The sequence below is a fragment of the Pelophylax lessonae genome (assembly GCF_965119305.1).
Source record: "Pelophylax lessonae genome assembly, chromosome: 5".
NCBI lineage: Eukaryota > Metazoa > Chordata > Amphibia > Anura > Ranidae > Pelophylax > Pelophylax lessonae.
The window spans coordinates 175,617,834-175,643,389 of NC_138772.1; the positions used below are offsets into that span (position 1 = coordinate 175,617,834).

Consider the following 25,556-nt stretch of genomic DNA (forward strand, 5'->3'; position numbering starts at 1 on the left):
GTACATGGAAATACTTTTCAGTGCGCTAACATTTCTGTATTAAAAATCCTTTTTTTATTGGTCTTATGTAATATTCTAATTTTCTGAGATACTGAATTTTGAGTTTTTTGCTAGCTGGGAGCCATAATCTTTAAAATTAAGAGAGAAATGTTTGAAATATATTACTTTGTGGGTAATGAATCTATATAATATGAGTTTAACATTTTGAATTGGATTACTGAAATAAATGACCTTTTTTAATGATATTCAATTTTTTTGAGATGCACCTGTAAATGCAAAATATGTGCAGTACTGAACTTTTCAGAATCCGTACAACGGATTTAAAGGTTGATTAAAAAAAAAAGTTTGAGGCCAAAAAAAAAAAAAATACAGGAGCCTGCAAAGTAGTGCACCATTTTTGCTTGTTAAATAGTTTTTATTAAGATTATTTCAAATAGTAACAAACAGGGAAAGGAAATCATAATAATAACAGAGGAAGGAAATCATAATAATAACAGAGGCAAACTCATAAAACATTGATATTATGGCCAGTAGCAGATAGGTGTAGTTATGTAATCTAACTTCATGCCATGTAGATAAGCCATTACAGCATTAAGCAATCCTAATATACGAATAGCATTAATACTTATAAGATGGGGTCGCTGATGGCCATTCTCTAATAGGGCCACCCCCAACCCCCCTGAACACCCCAAATGGGTACACACTGTGTCCAGTTGGGGAGGAGGGGTTAGACCCTCCGACAGCTAAACATCCGCGGACCACCATATATTAGACTGACATGTACATAGTTCTACAAGATGTTATTTGTGACACTAACAGAAAATACATAAAAGGTAAAGTAAAGGGAATACTCTTTGGTAGTAAATCAAAGCAGGCTAATTGGGCTTGAGACCAGGAGCGGCATTCGGGATGCTTTAACCAGTGAATCCATTGCTTGCTTAAGGTAGGCATTCTATGATCTTTAACAGCTAGTAACTTCTCAGTAGTGCACCATTTTTTAGTGGCTTGATTTAGTGATTGCAGGTGCAATGTAATGATATACAAGACACACAGGGGTATACAATGTACGGTGAACAGTAAACACACACACACATTATGGGTTGAACTGGATGGATTGATGTCTTTTTTTCAACCTCACTAACTATGTAACTCCTGCAAACATCTCTCTTCCCTTAAATCTTTATGGGCTTTCAGTTTCAAAACCAGAGGAAGTGTCAATGGAGTACAAATGCACTGATTAGTCTGTGAATGAGTGATGTGGCTGTGCACAGCTGCATATAATTTAAAACTGACAATGGCTGCAGGGGAGAACTGCCCCTTCACACTGTCACAAGAAAAGGGGGGTGCAATCTGCACCATGTGACATATAATACTCTAAATAAGGGTGTATCATGTAACATGGTGTAAAAGATGAACTTAGTATGACTCTTCCCTGTACTCTATACTACATTTCTGTACCCCTGTTTAGTGATGCATACTAAATCACATCTTTAGTGCCATATTTTGGGAACCCATAGAACAAAATAAAACCTTTTGTTTGTAGCCTAATTGCAACAAGCAGCAGTTTTGCTAAATCTGTTACAGAAAACTGTCACTTTCGAAGTGTAAAGTGGGAATCTGTTTTTAGATGCTGTACAAGTAAACACAATGTCAAACTTCAACTACTGTTACATTTTTAATGCAAATCAGACTGTAGATGCTCAGACTCATAGCTTTTTGCATACAAAAAATGTAATGAGAAACACAATGAGAAAGTGGCGTTTCACGTAAAAGTCATTGACAGGTTTGGATGTCTTTAACATTAGAGCTATGGGGGTGCTAGTGGAGAAAGCAACCTCAATAGAAACGTGTGCCAAAAAAGTCAAATATCTGTAGATGGTTATACAGTGCATGATATTTGCAAGCCATGTAACTGATTAATTTAATTACGGCATAGGAGCATTGAAGTAAATGACTGAAAAGAAAACATTTCCATACTACTTTTGGAAATGTAACATTGCATTAACTCAGAAGCTGGTCCTAAAGCCAAGTTATAGAGAACAAGTAGATCTTCCAATTTGTCTATGAAATATGATCGTCACAAAATAGTAAATTGTATCATCTTATTGTAGCTGAGGTACTATTACCTATTGCATTATTTTGTACTTTTTTTCATCCTGTGCCTATAAGATAGTTAAAGACATTACATAAAGGATGTGTTTGCTGAATCTACTTTAACAGGGTCTTTTCTCTGAGAACAAAGAGAAGTTGATAAATAATGCCATAACATCCTTACTCTCCCAAGAAGGAGAACAAGCAGCATCGAATGCAGAGCTGGAAAGCCAGTTTCAGGCAGTCAGACGATTAGTGGCTTCAAAAGCTGGATTCCTGGCCTTTACTCAGCTACCAAAGTAAGTAGATAATCAGCTTGTCATGATAAAAATCCGTCTTCTGCTGCCTTACCTACTGCCAGAAGCCTCACTTAATGGCGTAGGATGTGTTAATATTTAATATGTTGTTCTTCAGAGCATGAGTCAGCTCATACTACAGAGTCTTCCCCTTAATGTACAAATCCTGGCTGTGTTTGTTTGGGAGTCAGTGTTTTCTGTGTCACACCAGCATACAGAAAAACTTGGCACTGCAGATATTGATGTAGTTGCTATAAATAATGGATCTGTAGATGGATCCTGAGTTTTCAAGGTTACTCTTGATGGTCACAAGTGTCCTTTTTTTCCTGTGGATTAAAGTGTATGTGAAGGCATAACTTTTATTTATTTTTTTTAGTTTTGTATAGAGTGAGGAAGGGTAAGGCTCTCTGTCAAGTTTTTGTTCCTGTTGGAAAATAGACCCCTGTATTTTGCTGCCAAACCTGCTGCTAAGGCCTGTGCTTGCAATAACACTAGAAAAAGATCACTAAAGGGTTCACTTCTAGTTTATTCACATTGTTGTCAATCAAGCCCTGATGAAGGTGGCGCTCTTGGACCCCCAAAACGGAGTCGAGAGTCAGACTTTACCTCTTCATATGCAATTCATATGCAATCCTTGACTATATTTCACTTTTGTGTGGCTGAAAATCTGTCAGGAGTTCTGAATTCTTAAATGATTTCACTTCTGATAAAGATTAGCAAATGTGCGCCCATTCTTAAATATTAAACCCAAAAACAAAAATACAACTTTACAGAGGCAATATTGATGTAAGTATATAGTGTCGGAAAAAGTATGTGAACCCCTTGGAATGAACTGGCTTTCTGCAGTAATTAGCCATAAAATGTGTGATTTGATCATCATTCTCATATTATAGAGATGTCATAGAACACACTGTATGATTATGGCCAATATTCCCTTTAAGACCCCACCCCCAGTGATCACACAAATGGGCATATACATGTTAAAAAAAGAAAAAAAGGAAGGAAAACAAGTGCCCCACATAGTGTTAAACTGAATAAACAGTAAAGAGTATGCACCCACAAGTGTAAGGAATAAAACCGCACTGTCGGTAATACAAATTGTCTGGAAAACAAACTTCTGGGGACACATCTGGGAACGTGATGTCACGGCACATAGCTCCGCCCAATATGTTTCATCACTTATGACATACTTCGAGGCTGGTGTTATATGCACATCTGTATAGATGTAGTGAGCTTTTATCAGTTTGTATTTGCTCACTATAAGCACCACAGTATAACACAATACATTGTTTCTATGCAGAGTGCATATATATATATATATATATATATATATATATATACACACACACACACACACACACACACACACACACACACACACACACACACACACACACACACTTTGTCAGTGTGCACATACATGTTGATTGCCCCTTGGTTTTTTATATTTGAGGCAGATTTTTTCCTGCTTATAGCTACCATATTTAATCCGTAATTTACATGGTTTCTGCCCTTTTCCTTTCCCTCAGGGGGGGGGCTTTTTGCAGGTGACGGACCACATGGTTATTTCAGTTTAGAGTGGTTGGTGGGAAATTGCGGAGAGGTGGGAAGATGAGGGATGGAAGGTCGATGGGGTATCAGTGCTTGCTTAGAGATTATAATGTATTCTGGGTACAATAAATAACTTTTTTTTTTATATTTTCGATAAGTGATTTTGTAGCCTTAAGCAGGTGTCAATTTTTACAGTTCTTTTTTTTATAGTCAATAAAGACATGAGAAATTAGAATGGTTTGTGTGTTTTTTAGCTTAACCTCCCGGGCGGTATGATTCTTTCCGATTTTAGGTGCTGAAAGCGGTACCATTATTTTGCATGTAATTCTTAAGAATGAGCAGCCCAAACCAACTATTTACATATGATTTTTTTTTTACTGTGCGTTCTTTATAACATCTCGGTATGATAAAGTTTGAAACACAAAATCATAAATTATAATATAATAACTATAAATAAGTTAAAGTATGTATGTGTATGTATATACTGTATATATACACGTGTTTGTGTGTGTGTTTATATATATATATATATATATATATATATATATATATATATATATATATATATATAGTAAAACTGCAGGAACGGGCACTGGGGGGGCAAACTAATATGAATTTATTTTATTTTGCAATGTATCAGTGTGTTTGTGTATTTTACTGTTTGAATTTGCCGCCGATTTCACCCCCCTGCGAGCATCACGTCGCAGGAGACGGAAGCCGGGGCACACAGAGCATCGGGAGGAAGATCCGCCGCCGCACACCGCCGGGATTCATCGCTGGATCCCGGGGACAAGGTTGAGTACCCTCTCTTCCAGGATCCAGCGATCTTCCTAGCGGTACCCCGAGTGTGGCTCGGGGTTACCGCTTTTGGTACTGAAATTTAACCCCGAGCCACACTCGGGAATACCGCTAGGAAGGTTAAAGTGGTAGTAAACTCTTGGAATTGAAAATCCGCTGACAGGCAGTGTTTTTAGAACAGAAGAGATCCTAGTGGTCTTTTCTGTCATAAATGCCCCCCTGCCTGTCAGTGGGTAATGTGGTCTGAGCCGCACGTGCGCGATCACATTTACGGCCCAATCTGCATGCCCCGGCTATGTGACTCTCGCGCGCATGTGCGAGAGTGACGTTACCTGCAGCACAGCTATTCGAGCAGCTAAAGATTGGGAACCCGGAAGTAAGACTGGGCGGAGGTGGAAACCTCCGGAGACCAGGGATATCCGTGTCAGCGCAGAGCTTAAGGTTTCTATCTGCCGGTAAGTCTGTCATAATGTACTGGAATGCAGTGAATACTAGTACATTATGATCTAAGCCTGCACGGGGGATCATTTTTTTAAAATCTAGTCTTTACTACTGCTTTAAGCACATTGTGTTGGTCTATTGTTGTGACTTAAACGTGGATTATAGCACATTTTATGGCAAATTACTGCAGATAGTCAGTTAATTCCAAGTTTTTATTGCTACTGTATATTGGAAAACTGTGTCACATTATCCAATAGCTGACTATTCATAAAACCGTGTAATAGCAAGTCAGGAAACAGTGGCATGCTGGTAGTAACAGCAGGTTATTAGATCACAACAACAGCTAATGATATCTCTACCATGGGAATGTTGTCAATTTTCAGCAGGAACCAGCCGAAAATTGAACCATGTATGGGCAGGCTGAATGTATTCAAGTTGATAGATCGATCAGTTTGGGTACAACCAGCCAGCCTACATGTGATTATTGTAAGTGGCTGTTATACCTGCTAGCAATAATCAGTCTTCTCCCAGCCTGGAGATCACAATGGCACGGAGGGAGGGATTACCCTGTTAACACGGTCTGTGTTGATGGGTGAATCAAGCTAATTACATGCATTGCAGGAAAGAAACTCACTCTGACTGTGGCCGGCATTAGCCATGTATATTGAAGAATTAACATCTATGCAAACTTCCTGACACCAAAGATTAAATAATGTAACTAGAGCAGGGTGATTCTACAGTTTTCACACTTTCCATCCATCCACTCCATGGATAGATATAAACAAAAAACTGACCTAAGTCAGTGCTCACTGACTCACAATGGAAGGTAAATGCATAGACCATATGTGCAAAAAACACACAAGCATATATAAACATAAAAAATAGTAAGGCAAAAAATTCTAAAGAAAGAGGGGGGGGGGATGTGTATATATAACAAACAAGTCAAAGATGGGAGTGCAAAAACCTCATCTATGAACGAAATCCTTCCACAGTCCAGAAAAAATCACAGTGTAGATGATTCCTTGTAGTGGATGGTCATGGAGTCCAAATCAAGGTGTATGTGGCATATAGAGTGCAGGCAGCTCCTCGGGAGGTGAGGGACCCTCCAGGCATATAGCAAAAAAGGAAGAAGACAAAGGTCACAATATAGTATGAGAAATATGACAATTTATTGTAGTGACTTACATGTACAAACGATCCAAATTACAGCCGGTAAACCATGAACAAGGGTACTCGCAATGGGACACATCCGGGATGATCAGATCCGGGGACCTGCTGAACGATCCTGTGCTGTGTGGCAGGGTCTATGATACAGGTGCCGGTTGCTGCTGTAGGTGGCACAGGCTCCCTGGATGGGCAGCCTTGCAGATGTTTGTGTACAGCAGGGTCGATGAAAGCAGTGACCCGGAACCGGAAGTGATGTCAGCGACCTGTCAGTTCCTCCACGGGGTCTGACAGGAACCAGAGAGCTGGATAAAGTGTGGAGGGCGGGCCACAACGTCGTTTCAGAGGTCCTCCTCCTTCATCAGACAGCAACCGGCACCTGTATCATAGACACTGCCACACAGCATAGGATTGTTCAGCAGGTCCCCGGATCTGATCATCCCGGATGTGTCCCATTGTGAGTACCGTTGTTCATGGTTTACCGGCTGTATTTTGGATCGTTTGTACATGTAAGTCACTACAATAAATTTTCATATTTCTCATACTATATTGTGACCTGGCGCCCTTTGTCTTCTTCCATGGATAGATAGATTAAGGTGTCTATGCTACTTGTGTGGATATAAATTCTGGGGTATTTTCCTGACACTCATTGGAAGTTGAAGAAACTAGAAAATATCTTTAACATTAAAGAGCAAGAATGTGACTCACTTTTCCACAACCTGTGTATGAATGAGAAATGTTATAGACAACTGGCATTCACATTCATGCTCTTGTAAATTTAGTGTAAATTTAGGATCTAAAAGACTATAAAAGAAAAATAAGAGAATATAACTATTTAAGAGGGAATCTTCCAACTCCAACTCCTAGGCAGTATGTACAGTTGTGTTTGATATCATAGTTTAAGTGGTAGCCTGTCTGTTCTGCATCAACACCACATATAGCCTAATTGCAATACACCAAACAGCACCCAGAGAAGCCTAAAAAGTCCTAGAATAAAATAATTTTGTAGTGGTAGACCTAAAATTAGCTTTATAGTCACAACCATAAACAAAATGTTTGGAGAATAGTTTAGTAAGGCTGAAGTATGAAGAAATGCACACAACCCTACAGTGAAGCATGAAGGTGGATTTAGACAAAATTGATGGAAATATCAACGCAGCATATTATCAGAAACTTATTGGAGGATAATTTGCAATCATTAGTCTGGAAGCTCGGCATGGGTGTTTCTGGACTTTCCAACATATGAGATTGATCTGAAACTTAATGCCAAGTTAACCCTTTGATGTCTGCAGCATAAAAGAAGTAACGTTTCTGGGCATTACTCTCTCCTGACCCCAACATCACTGAGCTACTTTGGAGGGTTGATAAACATGCAGTTTGTTGGACAACCAAATTCTTTACAGGACCTGGAGGCTTTCTGCTAAAAAGTATGGGTATCTTTACCACTTGAGTAATTAGGTGGTCTTATTCACAAAAGGATAATTTATCAGAATGGGGCAGAATATTTAAAAAAAACTTAAGAATATGAAAAATGTTATACAGGTTAATTTTGTTATTTTCTTTAATGCTATGATTTGTTAATGGATTGTGCTTTTCTGAGGTCCTTAATAGTTTAATATTATGTATAATAATAATAATTAAAACAAAAAAAAAATTGTCAGAAATGTGTTTGGTCTCATCAATTAATTGTTCTTAAAAATGGTCAACACTTTAAAATGTCTGCCAGGAGTATGTAAACTTATGAGCACTACTATACAGCTTATGTTAGGGATTTTTTAATAACTTTAAATCGTTTTTGTAAGCAGGAACATATAATTTTACACAGAAGCTGTTTTCATCAATGTCCACCTAAAATAAAGCTGCCAGACAGAAGTGGGTCTTCTAGTTAGGATTTCAACTTACTAATGCTGAAAAATATGTGTTTTATATCTTTGCTTTGGTGTAGTCTGCAACTGTCAGGTGATTTTCCTTTATAGATGGTTCTTCTTCCTGCTGAATAGGTTCAAAATTGGTATTCTCCTTGTTTTGTTTGTTGTTACTATGAAAGAAGTAAATCTGACATTCACCAAATATTCTCTGCAACTGAATCTTCTAAGTGCAAAGAAGGTTAATTGATTCACCACCAGTGAATATTTGTTTGTGAAAGCTACATTTACTGCTTTATAAATATGCCCCTAAGTACTGTTTTGGCTACATTTATTGCTTTGTATTTGTGCAATATTGTTTTATCATGTCTTTAATGTAAAGGTTTCGGGAGCGTCTTGGAGTAAAAGTTGTGAAGGCACTGAAGAGGAACAATGATGGTGTTACCCATGCTGCTATTGACATGCTCTGTGCACTTATGTGTGTAAGTTTAGCCCATCCTTTGTTGCCATATATCTTGGACTGAAAGAATATACTAGAGATGGTAAATAAAAGAAGCAAAGAGATATAAAGAGGTTTCCTATAGAAGCGTATAGGATTCCTTATTTTATTTTGTTTTTCTCAATTGCTGGTTTAAGAATGAAAAATAAAACAGCCTGAGTTTACATTTATTTTTCTTATGCACTCTAGTTTTCAAACACCAACAGCTAAGCACTTATTTTCTTTCTACTTTTTCCTGTTGCTAAAGTGTGCAGAGAGCAGTGACACAGGACTGTCAAAGAGAGGTTGAGCTGCCTTTAACATGAGGCTGTGATTGACAGCCTAGCTTCATCTACTTATAAGCTGAATAATTCATATTGGTCACCAGTTTCTGTATAAATTGACAAAAGTTTTCATTCTCCATAGTATCTTTACTTGCAAAGTGGTAAAAAATTGGTTGTTAAAGGCCTCAGTTTATTCAGACAAAGTTGGGCGCCAGTCTGTTTTCAGGGGCTAGGTCTCTATTTTTATGGCTACCGAGTTCTACTTTTATTTATATGGAGAATTTGGCAGTTGTTTGGAACTTGTGATCTGTAGATCACATTCTATCATGTGAAACCTTTTATTCCCCCTCTTTAATAGTCTTGTTTAACCAGTTTGTTGTTCTACAGATGTCTGCATGAAGATAATCATCTCTTTTTTCATACCCTTATGATTAAGTGTGGCATTTTTGCATTTAAAGGCTGCCAGTGGGTTTCGCTAAACCCTAAGGTTTTAGCTAATGTTTCTTGATTACTTCTTTATGCAGCCAATGCATGACGACTATGACCTAAGGCAAGAGCAACTGAACAAAGCATCCCTTCTCTCTTCCAAAAAGTTTCTGGAAAACTTACTAGAAAAATTTAACTCTTATGTGGTAAGTAGATCTATAAGATGCTTTTTTTTTTTTTTTTTTTTTTTTTTTTTTTAAAATTGACATGTTCAAATTTCTTTAGAAAAATGAAACTGGAATATAATAAAAATGAATATAGTTATTCTGGGTTATGGTGGACCCAGGAGAATTAAACCACCCACTGGTTTCTTAGATGCCGTAGGGATTCCATTACAAGAAAGTCCCAACCTCCCTCCTGGATTTTGTATTTTTACAATATGGAGAATAAAGCGGAAAAGAAAATACAGCCTCTAGGTTGATTAGAACACTCAAAACACCAAGAAATGCAAACAGATCAAACTGCAGTTACATAGAGTTCTCACAGTTGATGTCCTCAAGAAATTAGAAGCTGATTAATGAATCTGAACAGTCAACCCCACCTATAACGGAAATATCACATCTAGATGGACCGGGTCTATTATAAGGACATACTGCTTTTCCCTTGAAAAAGCTCATAGAATTCCTAGAGACATTCTAAGATAACCACAAGTTTTTGATGTAAATGCTTTATTTTATTAGGACCTCATTGTACTAACATGGGAGGGATGGCCTCTGAAATTGTTTTCTGATTGTTAATACCTACACTGACCTAAGGAGTTGCTTATAATTTAAGGGTTTTAACTATGGATGAAATCCACAAACCTTTTATTATCACTGTGTGTTGGTGAGTGGTATGTTTTAGATCTGACAAAATAGAAACACTAAATATAATACACCACTTGACCTCCCACGCATGTACAGCCTTTATTTTCAGAATAAACTTTTACATTTCTGTTATGTACTTTTGTATTTGACAGTCAAACAAGTCATTGTTTATGCCTCGTACACACGAATGAGACAAATGATCATCTGTTTTTTTTTTTTTTTGCATGATAGTCATATATCGAAAACAAATAAGTTACTAAAGTTACGAACATTCTCGTAAGACAGAATGCAACTTTGTAATGTATTCTTTTGTTTCGGAGCATGTGTGTCTTGGTCACTCGATTTTGTTATGAACTAAATTTGTACTGATTAAACAAATTGTTTGTTCTGTTATTGTACAAGAAACATTTTTATGTTTGTCCCTTTGGATATTTTTGCATCTTGTGTATTAGGAATGAAGATAACCAAGAAGTACATATATTTTTGGGGGGCGCAAACAAGGCTTTCTTTTTTGTGATATTGTCTTGCAAAAATGTTTTTTCTCTTTTGTTCATTGACGGACACAGCTCCAGAATCTTCTTAACCATTGGGCTATGCTGCCCCCTACAGGAGTAGGACACTAGGCAGAAAAAAGCTTTACCACACCTATGGGGCTGTCCCAGGGGATATACTCCCACACTCTGCTATAGGCATTCAGTTTTTTTTCTCCTTAGTCAGGAGTAAGGACCGAGTTCCTTGCTGAGATCTCTGGTCCTAGCATTTTTTCCTTTTTTTAAATTAAATTTTTTCCTCTTTTATTATTTTCTGTTCCTGTGAGAACTACAATCAACTGCTGGACTGGACAACTAACTGAATATTCTAGATCCTTAAGGTCTCCCCAGTTCGGCCAGCAAGCGCGCGCAGGCCTCAGCTCTGCGCTAGGTCGGCTGCGACATAGCCCCACTTAACGGGGGCTGGACTGCGACTTAAACACGTACGACCTAATCGCGGCCTGGGTCTCAGTGGTCCTCCTGGCTGACATCACCCAGTGGAGAGGTGTTCTGTCTGGAGCAGTGCCCACCTGGTTCCACAGTATGGTAAGTAGTCATCCCCTCTCCCTCTTGCGGGTTTTGGGGTGGACTTGGGCCCCTCCCTGGAGCAGTTGGATCCCTGGGTTCCCCTCCTTCTCCCCAGCCCCTCTAGGATCACCGTGGGTCTTCCATACCCCCTGATCCCCCCCCACTTACCCTCCCTACCTAGAGGTTGTGAGCTGGCTTTTGCCATGTGCTCTGAAGGGGGGCTTCCTTTGGGGTTGCTGCTAGCCACAGCTTGCGGCCTATTAGACCATGTGGCCAGCTTTGGCGCCTTCCTTGGAGGGGGGGGGGCGCTGTGGGGGTGGTCACCTTTTTGATGACCGCATGCCGCCATTATTGCATAGGGCACTTGCCCTTTTAGCGCTGCGGACCAGCTGGGTACCTTTCCTGCGCGTCATGGCAGCCCCCTCTAAAGTGGCCATTTATTTTCATGCGGGCCTCTATGGAGGGGCTCAGAGGGTGACCCCCTTTTTATTTTATTTTTTGGGGAGTCAAGTAGGTGGTCCATTCATGGGCCCTGGGTTGGCGTCCCTTTGCGGGATCTGGATCACAGGCGACCCTCACCTGGCTGTTTTTTGTCTATATGTATAAAACAATAAAAAAATCTTGCAAATGGAGTTGCGGCTGCTGCTACATCAGGGGTTAATACCCACAGGCCCTCCAAGGTGGCAAGGGTGTTCCCCTTCTTCCGCTACTTGATAAGAATGTCGCAACAGTGGGGTTGTCCAAAACGCACTCGTTTTGGTTATGCGGTGTCCTTCAGAGGATTTCCTGCTTCCAAGTAGTCGGTCCCCTCTATAGTGGACTCGCCAGTTCCCAGGTTGCCTGAATCTACCTTACGCCCTGTTATTGAGCCCTCACCTTTTACAGCTCTGGCTGATAGAAGAGAGAAGGCTTTGGCCCGCCATATGTTCATTGTGGTTGGTTCGTCACTTAGGCCGGTATTTACTATTGCCCTGGTGTCGCAAACTCTAACAAGTGGGCTAAACTTTTGCGCCGGGATCTGGAGGGGGAGTAATTTCCCCTGCCTATGCAGAGCTGGTGGACCGGTTGGTCCAGGGGCTACAGTTGTTTTTTTCCTGTGATCCCCCTTTGCTGTGGCTCCCTTGGTCTTAGGCTATATGTATCAGCAGCGGTCTTTCTGTGTGTTTTCTGCTGACCAGACTTTTTCAGAAGGCCTTATCTGATATCCCTTTGAGGGGTTCACCTGTGTGGAGTAGCCCTGAATTATTAAGGATTTCTCAGGGGGGTAGAATTCTTTCCTTCTGCAGGCAACAAAGACACAAAGCCCCCGTCCATAGATGTGGCCAATTCTTCTCGGCTCATAAGATGTCTGTTTGTCATCTCTTAGGCAGAGATGACATACGGCCCTTCTGGGTCTCTACGGGAGGTTCCAAGAGGACCTTGTCTGGCTAGCCATGAGCGGGCTCTCCAGACCCGTGGACAGGCTCCCTCAGCTTGAAGGGGGGCCCTCATTTATATCTGGAGTGGGGGGATGTCGAACACTGGTCCCCAGATCAGTATAGGACAAGGGGTCCACAAAGTCTTTCGTTCCAGCTACAAGATCGAGTTCGGTCTTATTTTCCAGGAAGTTTCTCCCCCCCCCCCCCCCAACCCTGTTTTGTCCCCAGGCCACTTGCGTGGTCTCTGTGGGCAGTGCAAGACTTGTTACTGCAAGGGGTGATTATCCCAGTTTCGACTTTGGAACGATTTCAGGGGTTTTATTCAACCTTGTTACAGTTCCCAGGGAGGTAGGCAAGGTACGTCCAGTCCTGGACCCGGAGGCTTTAACCGCTTTGTGCGAGTACAGAAGTTCTGAATGTAATTGATTCGTACTGTAGTGGCGTTCCTATATCAGGGGGATCTTCTCGCTTCTACCGATATCAAGAATGCTTGCCTTCATTATCCAATATACGCCGGTCATAAGCTTTTCCTCTCCTTTGCCATTGGCAAGGAGCATTATCCATGTATGGCGTTAGCCCCTGGCCTCACTTCCGCTTTTCTGGCCTTTAAGACAGTGTTGGCCCAAGTGCTGGCCTTGTTGCGTCAGCAGGGTATCGCGGTACTGGGGTACCTGGATGATCTTCTGCGAACAGTGTCCCCGATATTTCCAATGGACTACAGGGAAATTATTCTGCAAACTCTGAAGGAGTCCGACGGGATTCAGAAGTCTCTTCTGGTTCCGTCCACCAAGTTGGACTGTCTGGGCCTGTCTCTGGTCTCGACCTCAGCCAGAGTGTCTTGCCTCTGGACAAACTTCAGAAATTGCAATTTGCAATTCTGCTGCTGTTCAGCAGATGGTCGTATTTCTGGACATACCTGACGGTTTCTACCTTTTGAGACGGTTCTGATGCACAGTTCCATTCGAGATCTCTGCAAAGGGATTTCTGTCAAATGGGACTAGGTCCACAGTCTCTAGACAACCTGATTCTGTTGACCTAGGGTACAAAAGGATCCCTGCATTGGTGGTTTCGTTCTCCAGCACGTCGAAAGGGCTGTTCTTTCCTTCCTTTATACTGGACGGGGGGTCATACCTGAGGCCAGCCTGTCTGGGTGGGGAGGCGTTCTCGGCACAGATTGTGTTCAGAGGGTCTGGATTCTTGAGGAGTCCAGACTGCCGATCAGGGTACTGGAACTGCGAGTGTTCAGACCTTGCCTGGATCTTTGGACAATTATCTTAGGCAAATCCAATCGGCCAATGTCTCGGCTGTGGCCTATGTCAATCACCAAAGGGGCACTATAAATGTCCTGGCGGCACGGGAAGTAGCTGGCATTCTAAGGTGGGCAGAACATTTGTTCCAGCCATCTCTGCTGTACCTCTCTGCTGTACACTCTACAGGAGGGGAAAATTTGCAGATTACCATTGACAGGAATTGGACCAGGGGTTATTGTCACTTCATCCGAAGGTATTCTTCAGTTGGGTCTCCGGTGGAGTATTCCCTAGATGGGCCTGTTGGCCTCTCTTCTTAACAGTAAGGTACAGAGGTATGGTCTTGGGATCCTCTAGCCGACTCCACAGACGCACAAGTGGCTCCCTGGGGTCAGTATTTTCTGATTATGCTTCCTCCCCTCTCAGACTACAGCCAAGCCTCCTGCGCAGGATCGAGGCAGAAGGGATCCCGGTCATTCTAGTGGCTCCAGACTGGCCTCGCCGGTTTAGGCACTCCGATCTGGTACGGCTGGTCACCGATGTTCCTTGGAGACTTCCTCTCATGGAAGATCTGTTGTCCCAAGGGACAATCTTCCATCCTGCTTTACAGTCGCTGTAACAGCTTGGCTGTTGAAAGCCAGGTTCTGAAAGGTAGAGATATGTCTGATTCACTGATTCCTACGCTGTTAAAAGCTAGAAAATCTACCTCTAGGAAGATCTACCATTGTACATGGAAGTCGTACATTGCATGGTGTGAGTCTCTTGGAGTTCATTCTCGTTCATTTTTTGTGGCTCAGGTCTTGACCATCTTCCGGGGGGGGGGGGTTTAGCAGCGCCTGGCCTTGAGTACTCCAGGTCTCGGCCTTGGCGGTCTTCTTTCAACAACCTTCGGCCACACTTTCCTTGGTGTGTACTTTTATCCAGGGAGTTCGACACTTGGCTCCTTCAGTGTGTGGTATGGCTGGTCGCTGCTTCTTGGAGCCTTCCTCTCAGAAAGGATGTATTGGCCCAGGGGCCAATCTTCCATCCTTCTTTATAGTCGCTGGCTTTAACAGGTTGGCTGTTGAAAGCCAGGTGCTGAAGGATAGGGGGTTGTCTGAATCGGTGATTACCACACTGTTAAAGGCTAGAAAATCTACCTCTAGGAAGATTTACCTTCGCGCCTGGAGGACGTACATTGCGTGATGTGAATCTCTTGGAGGTCATCCCCGTTCCCTTTCTGTGGCTCGGATTTTGGCATTACTCAAAGTGCCAGGTTTTTCGGCCTTGGTGGTCTTCTTTTACGATCCTTCGGCTACGCATTCTTTGGTTCACAAAGGGGTTTGCCACTTGGCTCCCCCAGTACGGTCTCCGTTGCCTCCGTGGGATCTCAATTTGGTTCTGTCGGTTCTCCAGCAACCGCCGTTCAAAGATATTCGCGCGCTTCCTCTACTTACGTTTTTTCTTTCTACGCAGGCAATTGGTGCCTCTTGGGCTTTCCGCCATCAGGCGTCAATGATACAGGTTTGAAAGGGGGCCACCTGGTCGTCTGTGCACACTTTCACAAAATGTTATAAAGTGGATGTACTGGCATCTGCGGATGCTTCTTTTGGCCGCAAGGTTTTGCAGGCCGCTGTTTGAGAGGACCTGATACTCTTTGAGGGTGTATTGTTTTCGGGTGAGCTCTTGTTGTTCCTGGTTGAGCTCCATGTTACCTGGTTGGCTTGGTTTAGCCTTTTTGGAAATTCTTTTCTGCTGTGTTTTCCCCACCTTTCATGTTTAACACTGTTTTAGGATGTCCCAATGGTTAAGAAGATTCTGGAGCTGTGTCCGTCAATGAATGAAAGAGAAAATTGAATTTTTGTCTTACCGTAAAAATTCTTTTTCTCTGATGTTCATTGAGGGACACAGGACCGACCCCTCTATTGAGTTGGGTTATTTTTCTTCTGACCCTGCTATAGGCATTCAGTTTTGTGGCAAGCAGAGTGTGGGAGTATATCCCCTGGGACTGCCCCATAGGCGTAATAAAGCTTTATCCTGCCTATTGTCCTACTCCTGTAGGGGGCAGTATAACCCAATGGTTAAGAAGATTCTGGAGCTGTGTCCATCAATGAACATCAGAGAAAGATTTTATGGTAAGAAAAAAAAGAACCTCGTTCCTTGCTGGGATCTCTGGTCCTGGCAGTTATTTTCCTTTTAAATTGAACTTTTTCCTATCTTTGTTTTGTTCCTGTGAGAATCTACAATCAACTGCCGGACTGGGCGAAAGACTGGATAGTCTAGATCCAGAGGGTCCCCCGTCTGGCCAGCAAGCGCGCGCAGGCCCCAGCTCCACCCTAGATCGGCCGTGACATAGCCCCACCGGACGGGGGCTGGCCTGCGAGTTAAACGCCTCGCAAGGGCGCATACGACCTGGCCTCAGTCGCAGCGTTCCTCCTGGCCAACAGCCCCCCCATTCCAATGGAGCTGTGACCTGTCTAGAGCAGTGCCCACCCTCTCCCTGCTATGGTAAGTAGCTGCCCCCCCCTCCCCTGGAGAGTTTTGGGGTGGATGTGGGCCCCTCCCTGGGACATTGGGACCCTCGGGTTCCCCCACAGCCTCTCTAAAATTTTGATGGTCACTGTGGGTTTCCCCCGCCTCCTCCCTGGGTGAGGTTATGAGCGGGCTTTTGCCACAGGATATTAAGGGGGGCTTGCTGTTGGCCGGGTTCTTCCTGGTGCGCAACAGGGGGTTGAGCAGGGTTCCTCGCCACCCTGGGAGATGGTGACTAAGGCAGTAATTTCCTCTGGGCTCCTTGCTGCAGTTGTTGAGCACGCGGCCGGATCCGGTCACAAATTTAAGCCGCAGCTTTGCGGCCTACTGGTCGGGAGCTGTGTGGGGCCTCCCCAGTGAGGGTGGCTGAAGCCACTACTCTCCGTTTGGGCATTCACCCTCCTCTCCACAGCCCCTGGATGGTCGGCTCAGCTGGGGCTCCCACCCAATCAAGCTGGATGTCCGTAAAAATTTAGGCCTGGCCGAGTCAGGCGCGTCCGATGGGGGGGGGGGGCGGCGGCCCCAGTGAGGTTAGCTGGAGGCCCCACTCTTTCTTATGGGCATCTGCCTGACTGGGATCTGTGCACTTGCTGCTGGGCCTCCACAAAAATTTAGGGCACGGCCTACTAGGCCATGCGGCCAGCTTGGCACCTCCCTTGGAATGGGCGGTGCTGTGGCTGCAGTTTATTTTTTGATGTCAGCCATGCCGCCATTGTGTAAGGCACTTGCTCCTTTTTAGCACTGCGGGACCAGCAGGGTACCCTGCCTGTGCATCCCTGTCACAACGGGCGGCCCCCTTTTTTAGCGGGGGCTATTTACTATTATGCGGCCCTCAGATTGCAACCCCCCCTGTTTTTTTTTGTGGGGTCTAGTAGATGGCCCATTCATGGGCCTTTGGTCGGCGTCCCCTTTGCGGGATCACAGTCGGCGGCCCTCCCCTGATATGTGGTGAGCTTACTATATAGTGCCCCCCCACCCTCCCCTGCCTCGTCTGTCAGAACCTTAATCTGTTTTTGTCGCTGTGAACGCGAGTCACCCTACTGGGTCTGCGTCCACGCACCCTGAGTGCTCAGATAGTGAGGATGATTCCTCTGCTCCTCTAGCGCACATAAAAATGCACTGGTGGATGCACTGATTGTGTCAGTGCGCAAAACTTTAAAAATGGAGGATGCGGCTGATGCTATGTCAGAGGCGCCGGTCCCTTTTGGCACCCACAGGCCCTCCAAAGTGGCGAGAGTGTTCCCCTTTTCCGCTTTGACAACATTGTCATAAAACAGTGGGGTTTTCCAAAACGTACTCTTGTGGTCCCTAAGCGTTTTGCTATGCTGTATCCTTATGAGGATGCCCTGCTTAAAATGTGGACAATCTCACCTGTAGTGCAGGGACCTGGAGGGGAAACCACTTCCCCCTGCCTTTGTGGAGCTGGCAGATCAGTTGGTCCAGGAGCTACAGTTTAGCAGTGATGGCTCTTTGGATGCGGCTCTTTTGTGTCTAGGCTGTCTGTATCAGCAGTGGTCCTTTGAGGTATTATCTGGCTGAAATGCTGGTCTGTGGACCAGACTTCTAAGAAGGCCTTAACTGATCTCCCACTTGTAGGGGATCGCCTGTTTGGAGCTTCCTTGGATAACATCTTTAAGGGTCGCACAAGGGGGAAGAGTACTCTTCTTCCGCAGGCGCCCAAGGGCAAGGAGCCCCCGTCGTAGTCGTGGGCCATTCTTCTTGGTTCATAAGAGCCCTTTTCTTCCCTCAGGGTCTCAAGACAAGGGATTAAAGCCCTTCAAGGCCTCCACCGGAGGTTCCAAGAAGACCTGGTCTGGCAAGCCTCAAGCGGGCTTTTCCAGACTTGTGGACAAGGCTTCCTCTGTATGAATGGGCGCCCTCACCCATATCTGGGGTGAGGGGGGCGTCTTCGCTGGTTTCCGGATCCGTGGAACTCCCTGGTACAGGACAAGTGGGTCAACAAAGTAATTTGGTCCGACTACAAGATCGAGTTTCGGGCTTATTCTCCGGAAAGGTTCTTCCCTTTTAACCTGCACTTGTCCCCAGATCGTTTATGGGGTCTCTTTGGGGCAGTGCGAGACTTGTTTTTTCAAGGGGTGATTGTTCCAGTTCCAACTTCGGAACGTTTTCAGAGGTTTTACTTAAACCTCTTTACAGTTCTCAGGAAGGAAGGCAAGGTATGTCCAATTCTGGACCTCAAGGCGCTAAACTGCTTTGTACTGGTGCAGACGTTCCGAATCCATTCGCACGGTAGTGGCGTCCCTACATCAGGGGGATTTTCTCCCTTCTATCAACATCAAGGATGCCTACCTTCACATTCCAATATGTGCTGGTCACCAGCGCTTCCTCTCCTTTCCGTGGGCGAGGAGCATTCTCAGTTTTTCTGGCGTTAGCCTCCACTCCTCGAGTCTTCACAAAAGTGGTTTCCCGGTGCATGCATTGTTGCGTCAGCTGGCCATCGTGGTACTAGGGTCATTTCGTTGGGCTTGCTTGTGTGTGCTGGGCCCGATGGTGTCTACCTTTTGAGGCTGTTCCGATTGCACAGTTCCACGTGAGATCTCTGGAAAAGGATTCTGGTGAAATGGAATCCACGGTCTTTAGAGATGGCTTAGTTCTCTGGCACTTCAACTGGGAAAATCCTTTCTTCCCCTGTACTGGACAGTTATCACCACGGATGCCAGCCTAACCGGATAGGGAGGCATCCTCAGCACAGACTGCCGATTAATGTACTGGAACTCTGAGTGATCAGACTTTGTCTGGATCATTGGACAATTCATCTTCAGGGGTGTCCGGAATAGTTTCAATCGGATAATGCCACACCCGTGGTCTATTTCAATCACCAAGGGGGCACAAGAAGTGTCCTGGCGGCTCGGGAATTAGCCGGCATTCTAAGGTGGACAGACCGCTTTGTTCCAGCCCTCTCTGCTGTACACATTTCAAGGAAGGTACAGAGGTTTGTGGCACACTCTCGGGATCCTCTGGCCGACGCCACAGACTCATTCTAGTGGCTCCAGATTCGCCCTGTCGGTCTTGGTATGCCGATCTGGTACGGCTGGTCGTCGATGCTCCTTGGAGACTTCCTCTTATGGAAGGTCAGCTGTCCCAAGGGCCAATCTTCCACCCTGCTTTACAGTTGCTGGCATTAACGGCTTGGCTGTTGAAAGCCAGGTGCTGAAGGATAAAGGTTTGTCTGAATCAGTGATTCCTACACTGTTAAAGGCTGGAAAATCTACCACTAAGAAGATCTACCATCGTACTTGGAAAACGTACATTGCGTGGTGTGAGTCTCTTGGGGTTCCCCCTTTTCCTACAATGAGGGATTGAGCAGCGCCTGGCCTTGGGTACCATTAAGGGCCAGGTTTTGGCCTTTTCAGTTTTCTTTCAACATCCATTTGCCACACATTCCTTGGTGTGTAACTTTATCCAGGGAGTTCGACACTTGGCTCCTCCAGTGCGGTCTCCATTGCCACCATGGGACCTCAATTTGGTTGTCAGATCTCCAGAAACCTCCCTTCGAAAATATACAGGAGGTTCCCCTGCTTACGTTGTCCTAGAAGGTGGCCTTTTTGGTGGCCATTACTGCTGCGTGCAGAGTGTTGGAGCTGGCGGCGTTGTCTTGTCGTTCACCTTACCTGGTGATTCACAGAGATAAAGTGGTTCTTCGTCCCTGTCCGCTGTTCCTTCTAAAGGTCATCCATTTGAATGAAGACACTGTAAAAGAGGTCAATGAACCAATGCATTAACCAATAAATAGATTGTGAATCGCTGTGTAAAGCAAGGTGATAGCAGCCAATTATTTGTAGTGTCACCACATACAATAAAATATAGTAAAAATATAGAGAATCGGCGCTAAAATACACAGATAAAAATATACAAATTATTTATATATATATATATATATATATATATATATATATATATATATATATATATATATATATATATATATAAATATGTTAAAATCTAATTGTGTGAGGAAGTGTGCTGCTAAGTGCAAAAACCTTCAATTAAAAAAAAAAAAAAAAAACATACTATAAATAGTGCACTGAATGTGAAAGGAAATAGTCCAAAAAATTCCAGTAGAAAGCCACAAATATGTGGAAAAATAAATAAATATAAATAGATTCAGTGTCTATACAGTCCAACCAGGTGAGTGACGATCATCAAAGGAAGAAAGTGTCTTCTGTGTAGAGGAATAATTCCCAGAAACCAGCAGATAATTAAACCACCTATAGGTGCAATGGCTGCTCACCTCATTGCAGAGTAATTAATCGCATTCAGATAAATCTAAAAAAGGACAAATCCCCCACCGCAATGGTGGTTTGGTTTAATGCAGGGATAGTAATCACAATGGGATATGCTGCTATGTAATATCGAATCCTCCACAGCAGCAGCAATCAGCTCATGAAACGTAAACGTAAAGCTCCGTAGTGCAGTAAATCAGGATAGGTATTTTATTAAAAATAGCAGCTTACATTTTAAAATGATCAAATCTGTTTATACAGTAGACCTGCGGGGTCCACAGATGGTGTGTAGCTTCCAAATGTAAAACTTCCGGTCTCGGCCGAAAACCGGAAGTGACGTCACCCTGCTCCTCCAACGCGTTGCGTCACAACTAACGTGACTTTATCAAGGGTTTGGAGGCTGGGTGACGGTTACCGTGATTAAGTAACGAGGCAGTCCTTATGGAAACCACTCTAATATACTGACTCATGATTAACCCTCACTGGGTCTAGATGAATGAACCATGTAAATATATAGATACGGGATGAGAAATAAAAATCCTAAGGGTGATCACACGATCATCCTGTAGACCACTTAGAATACAACTTACAAATTCCCATATTTGGTAAATAACAAACAAGATACCTATTCACGTGTGTGTGTGTGTGTGTGTGTGTGTGTGTGACAATTAATATTAAATACTAAATTTTAAATAAGGTAATAAAGTGACATCAATATCATAACAAATACATATAGATAAAATATAAAATGTATGATGAATGAGTGTAAAAGTGACAAACCATTTTATACGATAGTGATTTTAGGACTTCTTTTGAGATTTGAGATTTTTTAATGAAGACATTGTGTTGCCTTTCCTATGTCCCATGCCTAAACATCCTTAGGAAAGTGCTTTGCATTCCATGGATGTGGTTCGGGCAATCAGGGTGTACCTGGCAGCTGTGGAGTCCTTTAGGAAGTCAGACTCCCTATTTGTACTCACAGATGGACCTTGGAAAGGGTTAGCCGCTTCTGCTGTGACTATTTCTAGATGGATCAGACAGACGGTGATTCAGGCCTATTCCATCAGGGTTCAGGTTCCTCCTTTCCCTGTTAAGGCTCACTCTACTCTTGGGCTTAGGGCCACCTGAGCCTTCCGTCATCAGGCATCAGTGCTACAGGTTTGCAAGGCAGCCACCTGGTTTTCTGCACACTTTCACAAAATTTTAGAAGGTGGATGTGTTGGCATGTACGAATGCTTCTTTTGGCCATAAGGTTTTGCAGGCTGCTGTTTAGGGGACACTGTCCTCTTTGAGGGTGTATTGTTTTTTTTAAGGTGAGCTCCAGTTGTTTATGGTTGAGTGCCATGTTACCTGGTTGGCTATGGTTTAGCCTTGGGAATTTTTTCTTGCTGTTTCCACCCCTCATGTTTGACACTTCTTTGGGGTGTCCCAATGGTCAAGAAGATAAGAGAGCTGTGTCCGTCAATGAACGAAAGAGAAAATAGGATTTTTGCCTCACTGTAAAACTTTTTCTCTGATGTTCATTGACAGACACAGCACCCACCCATCTCCGGAGTTGACTTTCTTCTGACACTGCTTGTAACAAAACGGAGTGACTGTAGCTGAGAGTGGAATTATACCACCTGGAATTGCCCCATAGGCATAGTCAAGCTTTCTCCTGCCTAGTGTCCTACTTCTGTTGGGGGCAGTATAACCCAATGGTGAAGAAGATAAGGAGCTGGGTCTGTCAATGAACATCAGAAAAATGGATTGTACGGTAAGTCAAAAATCCCATTTTTTAATGCAATTCTTAGACAAAAAAAAAATCAACAAAACTAAATTCTTCGATATAGTGGCTGCATTCGTTTTCTTTTTTAGGCTTTTTTCCTTTTTTTTCACCTGGTGATTCAGGCAGCAAGTCTGGTATTTTCAACTTTAACACACCAAGCTGTCCAAAGTAGCAGTTAGTGTTGAGATAAACTATTTAACACTGACGGGTGGTTACAATGGTCAGCTTTTATTTATTAATGTAATACCTTTATCCCAGAAGGGGAAAAAAAATTGCTGTAACGGTTTATAAAATGTTAGCTGGAGTTCTGCTTCAATTTTTTACACAAATCCATGTTACTTACATCCATCTTCATCTGCTAGTTTAACACTACACTCCCTCCAGACTATTAATGCTGCTGTTTAAAGGTGTCTGCTTTACTGCTTCATCCAGAATACAGACAGCCTAAGACATGAAGTGTGTTACTGCCTGGATCATGGCCTAAAAGAAAAAACGAATGCACCCACCACATCTACGGTTTGGCAAGCTGATATATATATATATATATATATATTACATTTGTTTTTGGGTGTAATACTGCTTTAATGGCTCATAAATTTTTATTAAAAATAAGCTATGAAATCAGCAGAAAAAAAATAGTTGGAGGGAAAAGAAGAAGTAGTAATTGGGGAAAACTAGAGTAAACGAAAGTTTAATACAAGGTTAAATGGTGACAATTCTTATTTAAAAATAAAAAAACCTTTTCACTTGTCATGTTGCTATAACTGACATCATTGGCCGATTAAAGCAAATTCCTTTGATCTGCAGTTTAATGAAACAGATGAGATACGAAAGTAACAATGTTAATTTGTATTGCTCTATTTTGCATCTAAACAGGGTTGATAAACACGGTCAAGGTGGCCTTTTTTTTTTTTTTACAGCAGTTTCTAGAACAGCTATATGTACATAGCAACTCCCAAGCTGGAAATTGTAGGCAAATAAGGGAAGGGAGAACAGGGCAGCTGGTTAATAATATTGGTTGTTTAGGCATATAATTCTAAAAACTTTTTTTTTTTTTTGTAACCAAAACATGATTTCTTTTTAAAATGTGCAGTTCTGCCACATGGTTTGTGACATTGTTTTGTTTTGCATTTTGTTTTGGTGTATAGAGCTATGGAACTGGTGCTCTGGTTATCAGCTCACTCCTGGATTTCCTCACCTTTGCGCTGTGTGCCCCATACAGTGAAACAACAGAAGGGCAGCAGTTTGACATGCTACTAGAGATGGTGGCATCAAATGGTAGAACACTCTTCAAACTTTTTCAGGTATTGAATAATTTTCTTTTTGAAAACACTACTTGTGTTCTAATCTATGCTGTTTATTGATCTAGTACAAATGTAGCATGTCTGTGGGTTTACAGAGGTGGCACTGATACAATTTTTAGAATTAATGTTATTAATGTCATCACTGCCATAATTTGGTTCTGAGATTAAGACCAAAATAATCCCCAGGGTTCTATTAGGCATATACATACAATAGGTGCTAATCAAAGTCATTTCACATTAAGCGTTATACAGCATAGGTATTCACTCCACTGTTCATACCAGCCAATAAAAATACATGCATGTATATAGGTACAGAGAGCACCGCTTGAGTCATATAGCAGTCAATGGTCAGAAATACATGAATTCGGTACCCAAAATGGAATAATGAGAAAGATAGCTGAACTACACCCTGAAAAGATTGAGGAGGAAGAAAAAAACATTTTAGGGGTGTAATGACCTCCTTTCTCAAGAATCTCCTACCTAATTTACCAGCTGAGCACATGCTCCATATATACAATGGCTGTTACTAACAGCTACTCCCTCTGGCTGGCCATGTGTGGCACCACTTGCGGTTCCTGTATCCAGGAGTGACCTCACTTCTGGTTTCACCCTGCTCCCAAGACCTGCCAATCACTTCATGGCTGGACCATGTGCCAAGCAGCTACGGATAAGGCAAAAGCCTAGCTTGACTAAGCACAACAAAAATAAAAAGATGCATGTAGTGTGGTACAAATAATGCTTGGAAAGAACTATAATGGGGAAGTTTCATGGAGCAGCTTTCAAAGGCTGGCTTGTTAAAAATTCACAATCTAAAATATAAACAAAATTGCCATGATTAGGAAAGGAGCCACAGGTACAGCAGGTAAGTGTAGTAGAAACAGCAATGTGCACTCAATTTAGGACACTGTACACATTTAATACAGATATATATATAAAAAGAAAGCCGTAAACAATACATTTAAACAGTAGGGGGAAAACTTTTCCCTAAACATGGGCATTTAAATTGCAATCAGACAGTTCAATCTCTGCACAATCCCTGCACAGGCTCATACAGACTGAGCATTATGCATTCCTATTAACTCCTCAGGCAAGCCAGAGCACTACATAGTAAATGGTGAATCTAAAGAGATCGTTCAATCTGATTGTACAGTGTATGACCAATTAAGTTGGACTCAGACCAGGTCAAAGAAGCACTGTAAGGTCACATTATTCATTCATTTCTTTGGGTGTAACTTGTATAGCTTATAAATCCAATATAATTCTTTCTGGAGTATCAGCCTATCCAGGTCCCACCATCTTGATTGACATTTCACTTCCTCAATTACAGTACGCCCTAATTTTAAACTGTTGAGATTTGCATTCCAGAAATGGCATGCTACTGGGGAGGTAGGGTCACCCCTCCTTACTTCACTTCTGTGTTCACCATATCTGATTCAAATCTCAGGTTGAGAAGATAAATTGCATTTTTGGAAGAGTAGTTCACAAACGTTTTGTTTGGGACTTTTTTCCTTTGTATTGGGTGTGTAAAAAGTGTGTTACTAATTACAAAAGTACATGAGATACAATACTTGCATGGGTACGTACCCAATGGTGTCTAATAAGTGTGTAACCAATTAGTAACTTTCTCTAATATTCCATGATCTTTTATGAACAAAGTGAAGGGGCTCTTTAAATGTATCTGTCAATTTTGGGTTGCTACTCAGAACATGCCAAGTTTCTTTGTAATTTGATGCACCTGGGGAGGAC

At 42.8% G+C, this 25,556-nt stretch overlaps 1 protein-coding gene across 2 annotated transcripts in view; it reads left to right on the plus strand.

Annotated features, from left to right (window-relative positions):
- The window catches only part of DNAJC13 (DnaJ heat shock protein family (Hsp40) member C13), a 350,519-nt gene that overhangs the window by 167,678 nt on the left and 157,285 nt on the right, over positions 1-25,556 (plus strand). For both annotated transcript variants that reach the window (XR_014225354.1, XM_082259499.1), the window contains exons 12-15: positions 2,221-2,390; positions 8,589-8,688; positions 9,493-9,600; positions 23,655-23,810. Coding sequence is in view for 1 of the 2 variants with exons in the window: in XM_082259499.1 (XP_082115625.1) it covers positions 2,221-2,390; positions 8,589-8,688; positions 9,493-9,600; positions 23,655-23,810 (534 nt within the window). In the remaining variant the exon portion in view is untranslated. The remainder of the gene's footprint in view (positions 1-2,220; positions 2,391-8,588; positions 8,689-9,492; positions 9,601-23,654; positions 23,811-25,556) is intronic.